Source organism: Lepisma saccharinum, chromosome 28 (assembly GCF_977018435.1).
Source record: "Lepisma saccharinum chromosome 28, izLepSacc3.1, whole genome shotgun sequence".
NCBI lineage: Eukaryota > Metazoa > Arthropoda > Insecta > Zygentoma > Lepismatidae > Lepisma > Lepisma saccharinum.
The window spans coordinates 32504752-32521460 of NC_139256.1; the positions used below are offsets into that span (position 1 = coordinate 32504752).

The 16709-nt window shown below is 36.6% G+C and overlaps 1 protein-coding gene across 2 annotated transcripts in view; it reads left to right on the top strand.

Annotated features, from left to right (window-relative positions):
* PCB (Pyruvate carboxylase) overlaps positions 1-16709 on the top strand; it is a 172701-nt gene that overhangs the window by 134737 nt on the left and 21255 nt on the right. For both annotated transcript variants that reach the window (XM_083114098.1, XM_083114099.1), the window contains exons 9-12: positions 4916-5098; positions 5921-6155; positions 11015-11396; positions 13316-13556. In XM_083114098.1, coding sequence (XP_082970224.1) covers positions 4916-5098; positions 5921-6155; positions 11015-11396; positions 13316-13556 — 1041 coding nt within the window. The remainder of the gene's footprint in view (positions 1-4915; positions 5099-5920; positions 6156-11014; positions 11397-13315; positions 13557-16709) is intronic.

A 16709-nucleotide genomic window follows, 5' to 3' on the forward strand; every position in this document is an offset into this window, starting at 1 on the left:
TTGTAGTAAAATGTAATCCCTCATACTACAGTGACACATTTGTAGAGCCCTAATTGTGTACTGGAGATTGTGCAAAATGTTCCAATATTGTGTGGCAAAATTAGATTTTCAGGTAAACGATTGCCATGTTAATATTCTGATTATCATGTTTAAATCTAGAAATGCTCTAGGTTAATTGTGATTCAGATGAATCGTGAATTTATGAATTAGGTTAAGGAATAAGCCCAATGAAAACATCCGGACTTTATCCAGGGTTAGTACCCCTGGCTTCATAGAATGCCATGCTGACCACTTTGCAGGGTTTGCAAAAACTAGGTCCAGGTGGTTTAATAGTTTTCTTTTTGTTTAATCGGTTTTTTCAGGTTTAATTGGGTTAAATTGGGTTTTGTGGAGCTTTTATAAATTAAATGTGAATACATGTAATATAATTCACATTTGTAATTACCACTCAACCTACCCACTGCACTTCTCCACTCGGCACACCAACTAGCAGACCACAAGAAACTGCTAAACCATAGTAATGTTTATTTTTTATCCTTTATTCTCTTACGATTTTCTGGTTGCTTCTGTGGATAGCAAGTTTGTATGTTTGAATTGATATTAGCAGATGTATCAATAATGGATACATTAAGACTTTTGTCAGAAGCATCAAGAGATCAATTGCAGGTGTGTACTACTATTATCTTCAGTCACAAACATAATAAATTAGCGATAGTATACATAGTATTCCCCGATAGTAGATCGAAAGAAACTGACTTCAGATCTGAGTTCAGTGACTTTTATTTATTAGAATATATTTCATATGGCAACTGAAAGCAAAATATTTTCATTTGCGTAGCTTTCTTCATTTAACAATTCATGCTAGCGCCTCAACGATAGTAGTTACAGAGAAACTGACTTCAGATCTGAGTTCAGTGACTTTCATTTACAGCTTTACTTACAACTTACATCTACAGCTTAATATAGGCCTATGTAATTTCTTAATATAGTAGATTAAACTTTTGTGTTGGTGTACTGAGCTCTGATATTTCGTTCTACTTCATATCAATATTACAAGTGTTGTGCATTTTAGATAGCAAAATTACAGCGCCTAGAATAACGTAGTGTGGAAAACGGCATGGTTCTGCCGTCTCTCGCTGGTTCCACTCGAAAATGAAATCCGCTAGAGGCGCTGGTGTTGACACCGGGGTACAGCGCTCGACTGCTTATAATGGAAGTAAATGGGGTTTTTGCTGCAACGTCTGATTCTTTTCCTTGTAACATTTCTTTGCATGAGAAAATTGTTATGATATTTGGTACAGTAGTCGCGAAAATATTAAAGAATATTATGAACCGTCTATCATGACCTGTCCTTGAGTTTTTTATTAACAATACGGAAGAAAACATAGGTATGGATTGTAACACGTAACATGACAATTGCTGCGAGAATTAGTATTGTGTATGCATTATCCTGAAAGGTTCATTAATATTGTCATTGTCACAAATATTATTTTTATGGAAATTCACACAGACAATACTCGTTTATTTTAATTAATTAATTTATTTATTTTATTATTAATTAATTTAATTAATTTGCGGTTTATTTTCATCAAGTACAAGGTAGACATTTTACAGTCAAGTCACGAGTAAAAATGCAGTCCTTAACACCAAAGTTCTACTTACCAATCGACACGAATGTAAAGCAATTTGTTGATAGAGATGACAAGGTACATCGTAATCGGCTATTTCAACTCCATGGAATATGAAATTAAATTCTTTCGAATATCTGCATTTCGGGAAAATGACTTCATAATATGTACGCCACGAAACATTTTTTCTCCTTCATGACACTATTTCAATTTTATTAGTATACAGAAATAAACTTGTGTACACAATCCAACGTTTGACGTCCAGCCTCACATGCGATATGTTGATGCTCGTGTTGCGTTGCACATAAAACGTATTTATGTTACTTTTCTGTGTAAATTAATGCCATTTCGTGACTGCAAATCACTCCACAAATATAACTGCTTCCATCAATTCACTTACCGCCTTTCTAGAGAAACAATCTACACAATATATTCCAAAAACTAACTAAGCCGCATTACTTTCATAACAAAATTAGCCGCTGTGTCGATCGCACTGCCATCTACTTGTCATCGTCTCGGGGAACCAGTTTCTTGGGTCGTTTTCCACACTACGTTATTCAAGGCGCTGTAGCAAAATTAATCTCGAGTTATAATGACAGTCGTGATCACATTCTAAGAATCTAAAATGCAATCTTCATTAGTATACACCTCTATGACATTCCTTCATTTCAGAAATCATTGAAATACCAAAGTAAATTAAAAACCCACTGTTTTTTTTTTTTTTCAAGTAGGCCCAACCTTGGCGAACCCTGCCATTTTGACATGGAGGATAATGGCTGTTGGATTTGAATCTTCAACTTCCCAAATACAAATCTGTTACCTTAATTACTCATGTAATTAATCTCAACTCATCCCATATACGTACTTCCTTTTGCATTATTTAAATAAAAATAGCCAATACTAAATAAACAAAAATTTTGTCTTGATGTGTGTTTATCAATGTTTGCTTGTTTTAGTAGTCATTAATTTAATTTAAAGAATATGAAAGAAGAATTATAACGAAGTAAATGTACAGTATGTACTCAGAAATTAGGTACTGTTAGGTTATTAATACATATATATTTAATATTTATTTTCAAAGGATCATTTTTTACACTACTTATCTATACAGTTTCTATATTGTCATAGCAGGATACAAATTTCTGTATCTCTTTAGAGAAATATTGCTCTGAAGACAGTAACTTTTATGCAGCACCTTTACCATTATCATTGTTGAATTACCACCTTCAGGCATGTGTTCAACTCATGATCTTACTATTCAAAATTCAGGGCTTTAGTTACAGTCTGAGTGTGTCTGTCTCAATTTAATTTAATCACCATTCATCATCTTAATCATGATTAGCAACAAGTAACAGGAAATCAATGTAAAATAAGGAAGCTTCAGTCTGGAGTGATAATCAACCAGCAACACAGGTCACATGGAGACAAACCTTCAGAAATAAATGCAACCTTTCGTACTATAGTGACATGACAACCTGCTTTTTGTGTGCATGTCACTATACTGGCTCATTTTCTCAATAGCATTGTGTTGCCTCCTTGTGTTGGTTGCACATGTGCAGCAAACTCTTTTTTTTTTACAGACTGAAGGGGAAAAATACTTAATCTGGTGTGGACAGCTAATGGTAAAGTGCCCCTTGTTGCTTGGATGTGAAAGCCCTATGTCACTTGTCACTTTAGTGTCAAATTTCACAAACTCTTAATACAAATTGCTAGTCTTCCACATGTTCCTACCCAATGTTGTTCACTCTTCCTTCTGATCTTTCCTTCTTTATTCTGACTATACAGGGTATACCAAAAGTCGCATTACTCCCCCCCACTCTGAATTGTAGACAAACCTGCAAAATGTTATTTTAACAGCATGCGTATGATGAGAGGATGGTATACCATTAAATCAGACCAATGACCACCATTTACTCCAGAGGATCTGTGTGCACACCGCCATTTTCATGGCACAGTATTATTCGCCTCCAGTTGCGATGTGAAATCCTCCATAACATGGCTGGCGTGAGGGAAGCAAACGCACTGCGAACAGCTTCTTGAAGTTCCCCAGTTGTCTGATAACGATTATGGGCAACTTTCTGTTTGATGTGTCCCCATAGCGCATTATCACAAGATGTCAGATTTGGACTTTGGGTTGGCCATTTTAGAGGTGCTGGTAAATTTGGCGATCCTCGTCCAATCTATTTGTCTCTGAACACATCATTGAGGTATTCTCTTAAAATGGCCACCTGAAATCCAGATCTGACATCTTATGTTACGGAGGATTTCACATCGCACCTGGAGGCGAATAATACTGTGCCATGAAAATGGCGGTGTGCACACAGATCCTCTTGAGTAAATGGTGGACATTAGTCTGATTTAATGGTATGCCATCATCTCATCATACGCATGCTGTTAAAATAACATTTTGCAGGGTTTGTCTACAATTCAAAGGGGGGGGGGGGGGTAATGGGACTTTTGGTACACCCTGTACAGCTCACCACATATGATGGCCACACAGGCAGGAAGAGAAACACTACTGCATAGAGGCCACCGATGTTGCCAGAATTCAGTGTGGCCATGGTTACAGCTATGTGTGTCTCCACTGTGAACCACACATATAAGTCCATTGGTCATTGTATATTGCGAGCTCTCTAGAGCTGTTCTTGATCTTATCACAGTCTCTCTCATGCCATTTCCATCATGGTCCTCGCAAATGTGAGGGTGAATGTCAGGTGGTTTCATATTTCTTGCATTTAAGAACTCAACCATATTTCGCAGTTTGCAGGCCAATGTCATCTCACAAATATGAAATACTTAATCCACTGATTTCATGTAATATGTCTTGGCGTGACAGTTGACGAACTCAGCATGCATGCACAAAATTACAACTCAAACACTGCAATGGAAAAATTTACAAACTGTACTTACCTTGTGAATGTGCCTTGTATGAAAATGACACATTTATTTAAAAAACTGTCTTTAATGGCTTGGATGTGCTGCAGTATGAGCCTTTTTCTTGTCTTTTTTTTTATTTTAGATCATTCTTTATCAAGGGGACTATACACTGACAATTTTTGCTGATGAAATTTTGAAAATGTGTGTATTCAATAAAAACCAAAAATTAAACATAAACTTGCCTTTTAGCTTTAGTAGTCATGTGATAACTTCGAGAACATCCAACATCAAAAATCAAGCATTTGCAAAATGCAAATGGCATTTTCAGATCATCCTGTCCACATCTTCAATGTCCAAGTGTCAAGTGTAATTTTTCTCTGTTATTCTTCACAACTCATTTTTTCCCACAGGTGTTCAGAAGTGGAGAAGGTATGGGCATACGCTTGGATGGTGCATCTGCCTTTGCAGGGGCTTACATCTCTCCATATTACGACTCCCTTCTTGTGAAAGTAATTGCACATTCCAAAGATTTGCAGTCATCTTCAGCCAAGATGAGCCGGGCACTCAGGGAATTCAGAGTTCGTGGTGTCAAGGTATAACTGTTTCTTTCAATCTGCCAGTTGTTGTGAACAAAGTTATCTTGTTTCTGTAAAGTATCATTATTAATCTTCAACAGTATGCTGAATACCATTGGTTGCAGAAGATTAATAATCTTAAGATTATTTTATTTAATTAGATATTTGAATCCATGAGAGAGAAGTAAATTACAATTTGTACATAATGGAAAGATTTGTTTGATAATCAAAGGAGCCATTCCATGAAATGGCATCATAAATAGATATACGGTTACACACTTATAATTGGATGCTTCAGAATGGAAAACTTGACTTTGAATTTAGAATTTAGATTGATTTGGATGTAAAATTATAAATACGATGCACATGTCTCTTGGAGGAGGGCCAATAGGATCTTGTAATGGAAATAAAGCATGTCGTGTAAATTGAAAATTTGAAACTAATAAAAAATTTAGGAAATTTAAAAAATAAAGGAAAGTTGGAATATTTTATATTTAAAAAAATGCTTTTTGTATGTACATTTGCTTGCATAAAGGTTTTTACTTGTTTTACAAGCACAATGAAAATCACTTTTTCAGCGGCATTTCAAGACATCTCGCATAGTAAAACAAAAATAGTAGTTACATAGCAGAAAAACTGAAAAATAATACCTGGAAATTTTTTGCAACTATATAAACATTTGAGTTTTGTGTAAATGTTTCCAAAGTAGAAAATTTCACATCTCTACATATTAGAGAAAGATGTGTGTTCTTTCAGGTTTTATACATGTTAAGTGCACATATGCCTAGCTGAGTGTGTTTGCAAAAAATTTACTCCATGTAATTTCTCTCTTGTTTCTAGACAAACATTCCATTCTTGCTCAACGTGCTCGAGAACCAGAAGTTCTTGAATGGGACCGTGGATACTTGCTTCATAGATGAGCATCCGGAACTCTTTAACTTCCAGCCAGCGAGGAACAGAGCCCAAAAGCTTCTGAACTATTTGGGGAACGTGCTGGTGAATGGTCCTTCCACGCCACTTTCTACAGGGTTAATGCCAGCCATCATAGATCCGCATGTTCCTGAAGTTCCTCCAGGTAGGTGAACAACAGGATTCTTGAATGAAATAGAGGTTTAAATACTTATTTATTGAAATTTCCAGTACAGCAGAAGCCATTTTAAACTGGAAAGAAACAATAGTAAAACAGTAGACTAGTGTTAAAAAAAACACACAAAAAAAAAAGAACATAATAAAAAAGTCAAAACAGTACCAAATGAAACAGAGATCAGTTTCACAGTAGCATTGCTTATGTACATTTTTCTAAGTTTGTGATAAAAGACAAATATGAGCTGAATATATCTATGTGATGTAAGATGATGTTGAACGGATTTGGTAGCCTATGGAATAAAGAACGTTGAACAAGTGAGAGCCTGGGAGTTGCAGTGTGGAAAGTTTCCTTGTTCCTTATGCCTAGACACTGAGGGAGAGTTCGTGGAGTGAGATGCTACATCTTAAGTTTCCATTAATGATCTTATGTAGTAATTTTATGTCTGCAATGTATCTTCGAGATTCTGAGGTATTAATATGTAAGTTTAGAAGGAGGTCTCGCGTATGTAAGTGTCTCGGGGCCAGCACTCTATATCGAACGATGGAGAGAAAAAAGCTGAGAACACTGTTGATCTTGGAGGTATAAGAATGGTCAGCCATGTTCCAGATGAGTAAACAGTATTCTAGAATGCGGAGTACTAATATTTTGAAGTACATGGAAAGTGCTTTCAGGTTATTGATTTTGATGAATCTGTATAGTAAGCCAAACATACACATTGCCTTTTTTGTGATAAAGAAAAGAGGCAATGCATATGTAGCTAATAGTTCAACAAAATTATAAGAACGTAATTTTGAATCTTACTGAAATTTAATGGAAAGCTTGGTGTTTTCTGGTACATGAACTTGTGCACTTTTTAATCATACTGAGAAAACTTTATTTTTGCACCCCAGTGGCACATAAGAGATATTTTAATCTATATTCCACCTTTGAGAGCTCTTACATAGACTTTGGTGCAAGCAGTCTTTGCTTTGATTCTCAGTGGGAGCTCCAAAATTTTGCTGTTGACAAGGCATAGTGAGGACAATTGGGGAGCTACCTGGAAGAAACAATTGTGTACTTCAATTTTGAAAGCCAGAAAACAACAGCAATGGAGCACATTGTACTGACCTTGCATCACTCAATGGAAACTCCTGGCCATATGGATCAGGAATTCTGTGTGAATATTCTTCACAATGATAAATGATAATTAATGAAACATATAATTAGCTCTGATCCTTGAAGGTCTGAGATACCAAAGGAGGGGGTAATTTTGTTTTGATCACAAAAAAAAAGTACAAGGATTGCCATTACTTTTCCCTTAATGAATGATTTATTATTATTTTTAAGTCTCATTAATTCTAAATTTCCAGGATATGGCTATCACCTTTTTAAACTTCAAATAGTGGCAATTGGCATAAACACGTACATTAATGCTCCTTTCTTAAAAGTTTTAGAAGACACTATTGTCTAAGGGAGCTAGGGGAGTGATACTGGTACTCCTATGTTAATTATAAGTTTTTATGTCTTGGGAGACGACATTCAGAAAGTAACTTCCATTTGAGTATAAAAGAAACACTGGGACATTGTGAGAGTTTTTATTATATACAACTAAAAGAGACAACTCTAAGCTATTTTTCTACATAAGCACAGTTTCTGTTTAAGATACTTATCATATCGACGAACAAGGTTTACAATACCTATGTTATAGAAATCTGCTACCTGTGTATTCAGCCATGGAGATGCAGTAACACTGTCCTTGAGCTCCTGGTAATTGTTGAAGCATTGTACCCCTAGCCACTTCTTCATTTGTGGAAAGAGGTGATAATCACCATACGGGACACTTGTGGAAAGACGTCTGACAGTTCGGTAATCTTGAACAGTCGATTCTCTCGAATTTTTTTTGTTAACCTTGGAAACCAGTTCATTTGTCACAATTGAAGGGTGTCTACTGCTTTCCTCGTCGTGGATGTTTGTTCATCCATCCTTGAAAGCACGACACCATTGCCGAACAGCACTGTCACTCATGATGTTCTCCCTATATACGGCACATATCTCCCGATGAATTTTATTATTTCAAAGATGGACGAACGAACATCCACGACGAGGCAAGGAGTGGATGCCCTTCAATTGTGACAAATTAACTGGTCTCCAAGGAAGGTGAACAACAAAATTTGTGACAATTGGCGGTTCACAATTACCGAACTGTCAGATGTCTTTCCGCAAGTGTCCCGTATGGTGATTATCAACTCTTTCCACAAATGAAGAAGTGGCTAGGGGCACAGCACTTCAACAATGACCAGGAGCTCAAGGACAGTGTTACTGCATGGCTGAATGCACAGGCGGCAGATTTGTTTGACATGGGTATTGTAAACATTGTTCACCGATATGATAAGTGTCTCAACATAAACGGTTCTTATGTAGAAAAATAGCTTAGAGTCTCTTTCAGTTGTATATAATAAAAACTCTCTCAATGTCCTGGTGTTTCTTTTATACCAAAAAAGAAGTTACTTTCCGAATGACCCTCGTATTTACTAACATATCTAAATAACTATTCATAAATTCTTAGTACAATATGTTGATACAAATTAAGTTTTATTGTAACAGTAATTTTTTGCTTGAATTTTTAGAAAATTCATCTTGAAATTATGCTTGAATTTTATCTGGGACACAGAGTAGTAACCATGTATTACAAATTCTGCATTTGTTCCAAGTGCTGTACTAGTGATAAATGCAATGTACACACACAAGACTTGTAACTGAGAGATCATATATTTGTCACAAATGTCTACTTCAACAAAATATGTAATGCATAGTACTGACTCCTATTAAATGTAACAAGCCTGATGATACGAGGTGCATTTCAAAAGAAAGGGCCGATATTTTATAGGAAATAGAAAGTACGTTTAGCAACATTGTATTATTGGTTACAAACATGTACATATCCACTTCATTTTTCAACATAGTCACCATTATTTTCCAAGCACTTTCTGTACCGTGGCGCAAGCTTTTTTTATACCCCCTGCATAAAACTTCGCCACCTGGGAGTTCAGCCAATTCAACACTGTCATTTTCAACACCTCAGTTTCTTCAAATCATTGAGACAAAAGCCACTTTTTTAGGTGCAGGAAGAACTAAAAGTCACTTGGTGCAAGGTCTGGACTATACGGGAGGTGATCAAAAAGTTCCCATCCGAACTTCTGAATCGTCTGAACATTGAGGACAGCAGAGTGTGGTCTGGCGTTGTCATGGAGAAGTACAATTCCTGAACGCAACATTCCATGTCGTCGGTTTTGTAGGGCACGTCTGAGTTTGGAAAGTGTTTCACAGTATGCTTGCGATGTGATTGTTTTCCCCAGTTCCAGGAAATCCACCAAAAGCACACCCTGTTGGTCCCAGAACACAGTTGCCATCATTTTTCGTGCAGGTGGAGCTTGCTTGAACTTTTTCGCCTTTGGTGAATTTGAATGACGCCACTGCATCATTGTTGTTTGGACTCTACATTGACGTAATAAATCCACGTTTCCTCACCTGTAAGAATGTGGGTAAAAAAATCATCACCTTCTCTGTCGTAGCGATCCAAAAAAGGCACGTGCCTATGTCTCTCATTTCGTTTTGTGAACGTCAACATTTTGGGGACCCATCTGGCTCACAATTTCTGATATCCTAATGTGTGTGTTACAATACGGAACAATGTGGATGGCGAAACTTCTGGAAATTCGATGGCTAGAGAGCTAATGGTGAAGCGACAATTTTTTTGCACTTTTTGATTCGCAAGCTGCACCAAAACGTCAGTCTGAATGCTTGGTCTTCCACTCCTCTCTTCATCGTGGATATTTGTACGGCCTTCTGTGAATGCGCGACACCATTGCCGCACCTTTCCTTCACTCATTATACTCTCACCATACACTTCACACAATTCTCGATGAATTTGAGCAGCATTTTGTCCTTTGGCGTGAAGAAATCCAATCACATAATGGACTTCGCACCTTTCGGGATTGTGTATGCATGCAGCCATTTAATATACTCCAACACACACGATAACGCACAGCTGACTAGCGAAAGTATGGTTTGTGGATAGCCAATGGACCAAGTGATGTTACTGCTCAGGCATGATCCGATCACTGTTGCCAGTCAGTTTTTATAAAACATTGGCCCTTTTTTTTAATGCGCCTCTTACAAATGGGAAGCTTTTAAACATCCGAACTACTTTGTGCATTCAATCCATTGAAGGTAAGCCGGCCAAGCAGATTTCTGTTGGGTTTTGAGTGTATTGTGTCCTATCGCCAGTGTTTTTATGACATTTGAGACTGGATTCCGCAGCGTTGCCTCTCAAGTAGCTCCTCGGTTGTCCTCATGGTGTTGGGTCAATGCTGAAATTCTTGGATCTCCTACTGGGGATTGAAGACAGGGTTGCTCACATCAAGTAGAGCTCTTTTAAAATGTCACCTGTTAAAACAAGTAATGTACTATTGTTAAGGCTTGGGTTTTTGAATTTTCCTCTGCTTCAGAAAAATGCTATCATATTCCAAAATCTGAACAATTACATGTACTTAGAATTCCTTCTCGAGCATCCACATGTAGTTTGGTTTCACTGTTGTGTAGATATTCCCAATAGTTTTGTGGATTATTAAACTATTGATAATATCTAGACAACAGCAGATGCAAACCACAAAGATTCATATGAACGCTCTAGAAGAAATTCTAAGCAGATGTAATTTTCAGATTTGGAATATCATAGTGTTTTTTCTAAAGGTGAGGAAAATTTGAAAACAACTACCCTTGCATTGGCCCAAGGTTCAGCCAAGCCTTAATATTAAATAGTAAATAAAATAATACTAAATTTTACATATTTTTGCCTTTTTGAACAGGTATTGAACCTCCAGCTGGTTTCTGTGATATTATACGAAAAGAAGGACCTGAAGGTTTTGCTCGCGCTGTGAGGAATCACAAAGGACTTCTTCTGATGGACACAACGTATCGTGATGCTCATCAGTCACTATTGGCAACTCGTGTCAGATCCCACGATCTGCTTAACATATCCCCGTTCGTTGCACACAACTTCAGTCCTCTGTACAGCTTGGAGAACTGGGGTGGAGCCACGTTCGATGTGGCAATGAGGTTTCTACACGAGTGTCCGTGGGAAAGACTTGAAGAAATGAGGAAACTTATTCCGAACATTCCTTTCCAGATGTTGTTACGAGGTGCCAGTGCAGTGGGATACACGAATTACCCTGATAATGTTGTCTATAAGTAAGTTATGGTTTTTATTTATAAACCACTAGGGGCATTTAGGCAAAAATTTAAACAAGTTAGGTTGTTCATATATGAATACTGACACTGTGCCTCGTTTACCTCATGCTTCCCTCTCATACTGACATAGACCTAGTTAGGAATGTAAGCCAAAAATGCAGGCTCAACAGGACTTGAAACTAGCTCTGTGGCATATCATGCCAATGCCTATTAAGCTACTGACCCACCCCTGATTTTTTGCTTCCACTGTTTCATCAGCATGGAATTGTCTCTTGTCAGTGTTACCACAGTGGGATCTGTTGCCTTTCAAACAATGATGGTGTTGACTATACCAGGTGTGGACCAAATGATGATGTTGACTGTACCTGGTGGACCTGTGTATGCAGTAGAACTTCAACTAAGATACGTCTCTAAATACCGGGCACATCTTAATTCCCTGACAGAAATGCATGGAGATATGTGGAGAGACAGACAATTAAAACTATCTCCCAGTCAGTGCCAATTTAGAACTTCTGATCAGTGAACTAATATGAGTGTAGCGATTTCTGAAATTCAGTGTTGCAGTAATGGACAAAATGTATTTTCCATGCAGAATTTGCAATGAGTGGCCTAATTGTTTTGTGTTGCTCAGTGTTTTAGAAATGCATACCGTTTTTATCTTGTAAAGTGTGTGTGGCACATGCGTCATGATGGCAGACATGGAAACAATAAACTTTAAATGAAAAAGTTGAAATCGTCAATGTCTCCAAGAAAGAAAAACTGGAAGGTTCAGCAAAATTGTACTTGCATGAGAAATGAATATGAAAAATTTGCATGCATGATAATTTTTGTTTGTTAAACATAGAGCATTTAAATACATTTTCTTGTGCGAATCAAGTTTTTATAGCACTATAAGTTTATTTCTGCTTATCAGGCACTTCTCAGTAATGGACATTTTTACATTCCTCATTGGTGTATGTTATACAGAAATTCCACTGTATTAAGTCCTAGTTGAACGTGTATTTTTCACTTGATTTCAAGATAGTACATCTCCTGTATACTAGAAAATTAATATGATTAGTATGAGTAACTCATCGCATTCAGTGCAAAATAGTAGTATCTACACTATAATTACTGATAGTGTTACCATCTATCTATAAAAAGAGTAAATAATATAAAGTGATTACTATTCACTTACTTTTATTACTGGTTCTGACACATGTTTGATTTTCTCACAAAAATAATATATTCATACACATTTGGTATTCACATATTATTTGCTCTGACACACACATGCATGTATACCTGCATATAATGTAATAAATGTATATGAATACCTCTCCCTTTATTTATTCTTAGAAATATTTGGACAGGTTTAAGCTATGCTTTAATGTCTATAAATAGCTTGTAACATAGTGCAAAATTTCTTCCATTTTCTATTATTTTTACCAGTGTAATGATAGAATTCACATACCCATAATTTTGTAAAGTAGTTGCCAAAATTCATGGTTTTTTTTTCTAGGACAAAACCTATTGCATTCACCTGGTTACATGCGTTAAATGAAGAAGTTAGTGTTCTTTGAGAAACATTTGCAATTGTATACCTGCTTGATGGAACATAGTTATTGGTAAATTTTGCATCAGTTGAACAGTATTGGCTAATCACAGTGGCCCATATCTAGTTTTTATTCATGTAAAAATTAAATTCAGGTGCCATGCTTTTGTTTACTAAATTTCTGTCTGGCAAGGAAGACAAATAAGTGGAACCAGTAATGGTCACACACATAGTTAAAGAACCTGAATAGTTGGATCTAGTTCATTCTAGATCAGTATATCACTACAGTATTGTTGAATTTTATCTTGGTGCTTTATTGGTATCTATAAAAATTCAATATCAGTACCTCCCTAATACATATGCCCAATTTGTTTCTGTTTTGCAGGTTCTGCGAGATAGCTGTGAAGTGTGGAATGGATATTTTTAGGGTGTTTGACTCCCTCAATTACCTTCCTAACCTCATAGTTGGTATGGACGCTGTGGGTAAAGCAGGAGGTGTAATCGAAGCAGCCATTTCTTACACTGGCGATGTCGCTGACCCAAATCGTAAGAAGTATGATCTGAAGTATTACATGAACCTTGCAGACGAATTGGTGAAAGCAGGCACTCATATACTATGTATCAAGGTATCAGCATATTTCTATTCTTGATAAATTTGTTTTATTTTACCTTGCTTTTGTGCCACTTCTGGCTAATTGCAAAGATATGGATGAGTGATGATATGATGAAATTGATGAATGCCCAGGCTGGGATTCGAACCCTGGACCCCTGGCATCATAGCGCACTATGCCCCGGGGGCCGGCATATTTCTATTCTTGTTAACTTTTTTTGTTACTTGCACATAAAAAAAAAATGGCGTCTTTGCTATGTGACTAGTGTATTGACCTCTCGGATTTATCCAGTTTAGGAAAGGAAAATCAGATAAGTAGAACTTTTCAAGCTTCATTTTGTGTTTCCAAAGATACCCGGTGGGTAATATAAGTATTTTCGTCCCACCCCAAGTAACAGTTTTTCAAGAAACTTCGAAGAAAAAGGAGCTTCGGTCCGTGATTTTGTTATAATCCTATCATGGCGGCACCCGTGTAGTCGTCCGTTGGTGAGTTAAAAAAAAAAAAAGACACACTCGTAAGGTAAGAAGGCTTACAATATAAAATTATTCTAAACAATAAGCAGATACCGGAAAGTTTTTACAAACTAAACAAAATTGTCTAAACCGTGGAAGTGATAGTGAAAGTGAAAAAAAAAAAAAATGCCTGTCTGCCCGGAATGTGACAAAGTAAAAAGGAAGCTCGAGAACTTACAACTGGAACTTGCTACCAAAAATGAAATTATACAATTACTTCAAATGGACAAACTTGAAATGCAACGAGAAGAAAAGAGACAAAAAGAGGAACTAGAGGACGCAAAACATCCCAAAAAATGGACAGAAGTTGTCAAACACAACATAATTTGCAAATCTGCTAACAAATCCACCAGGGAAGAAGAGGATGCTCACAGTGTACAGAACAAGTTTGTGTATAGAAACGTATTTAATGTGCTAGTTAGTGCAGAACTCGACACCGTAACTCCCATACCTAAAATCTCGACAAAATCGCATTTGGAAAAGAATGGAAGGGAAATGCCTGATGCGGTGAACAACAGACACAACACACGTAAATGTAGCTTAATGGATAATAGTAACATAAGATATAACCATCCACGAAAGACTGATAAAAGAAACAAAGAACATGAAAACCAAAAGTACAAGGGCAAATTGTTGATTTTAGGGGATAGCCACAGCCGTGGCATAGCAGGAAGACTAGCAGAAAAATCTGTTGAGAATAAGTACCAAGTGTCTGGATTCACGAAACCAGGGGCCCCAATGAGGGAAGTGTTAAGTTCACTAGCATCCAAGTGCAAGGATTTTGGTAAAGAAGACTACATAATTATAATGGGGGGTCAAATGATGTGGCAAAAAATCAAACCAAAACGGCAATACAAACACTAAAAAAATCCCTTGACACAGTACAACATACAAATGTAATTGTCTGTGCTATCCCCAAAAGATACGATCTAATCCCATCATCATGTGTTAACCTTGAAGTAGACACTGCAAACTCAAAAGTTGCCAAAGTCTGCAGATCTTTCCCCTTAGTTCAGCTCTTAGATGTGAATGAAGTTGGAAGAGCTGGCCACACAAATCATGGCCAACACCTAAATGCCAAAGGCAAAAACATTATATGTGAAAAACTATATCTGCTGATAAACAATACAGTAACTCTCCATAAAATTGAGCATCCCATACCTCTACCGGCACCACTTCCAAATAACTCCAAGGAGAAACAACCAACCTCCACCATCAAGATCATGCAAGATTTAAGAAAAGAAGTAACAAGGAACGAACCAGGAAAAGACGTAACTCACTCAAGTGCATCAGTCTCATGTGAAAACGGTAGTGAAGTAGTGAATGATGGAAAAGGTAGTGATGTGGTGAATGATGGGAAAGATAGTGAAGTCATGAAAGTTAGGGAAAATAGTGAAGCGGTGATTGATGGAAAAGATAATGAAGTGGACAGTGAAAATCCAACGGAAAAAACTCCACGAGTAGCAATCAGGAAGAAATGTAAGCCCAAAAAGTACAGTGACGATTTTTTATGGTAAATAATATAAGTGGCATAAATGAGAACAAAAATCCACCAATAAGAGATAGTTACTATGTAGAGGACAATAATTATAGAAACTGTGTAAATGTATATCACTTAAATGTTCAGGGTATATCAGGTAAAATGCTAAATTTGGATCTTCTCATAAAAGAAGAAACCGAAATGGTACATGTTCTTTGCATTACGGAGCACTGGCTCTCAAAAGATGAAATCAAATTTGCACAAATTTATAATTATCAATTAATAAGCTTCTCCAGTAGATCAATGATTAAGCGTGGAGGTACCAGCATATTTGTTAAACAAGGTGTAAGAGTGAAAGGAATTATCCCAAAAAGAGTTCAAGCTATTGAAAAACACTTTGAATTCAGCGTCATATATCTCCTTGACCTCAAAATCTTAGTTATCTGTTGCTATAGAACACCAGATGGAGATTATGCAACTTTTATACAAAAACTCACAATGCTTTTGGATGAACTAAAAACACTAGAATCAGAAATTATAATATGTGGGGATCTGAACATTGACTTCCTAAAAGACACAGGGCGTAAGGTACACTTTGTGACGACACTAAACACATATGGCCTCAAACAAGTAATCAACTCACCTACACGAATAACACCAAACTCAGTTTCGTTGATAGACCACATGATCATCCACAAAGAAGCAAAAAAGTACCAGTGTAAAAATGTAAGTGTACACTATTCTGATCATGAAGCACAATTTCTTTCACTAGAGTGTAGAAACAAAAAAATAACTGAGTTAAGAGCAACAAAGAAAATACAAAAAAGACTATACACAAAGGAGACAATTGATATATTCATGCAGAAATTAGGGGAAGAAAGGTGGGATGTCATTTATCAACTACCCTGCACAAATACGAAATTCAATGTCCTCCTAAATAAAATTTGCCTACTCCACAATGAATGCTTTCCTGTAAAACAAGTAAATATAAGAAATAAAGAAAAATCCTGGATAACAAATGGAATAAAAATATCTAGCAGAAATATAAAATTACTTCATGCAGAAAGTAAAGTAAATAATGACCCACATTTTATAGCCTACTACAAAATGTATAAGAAAACATATCAATCAGTATTAAAACAGGCAAAAATCAGACATAATGACATAAGGATACAA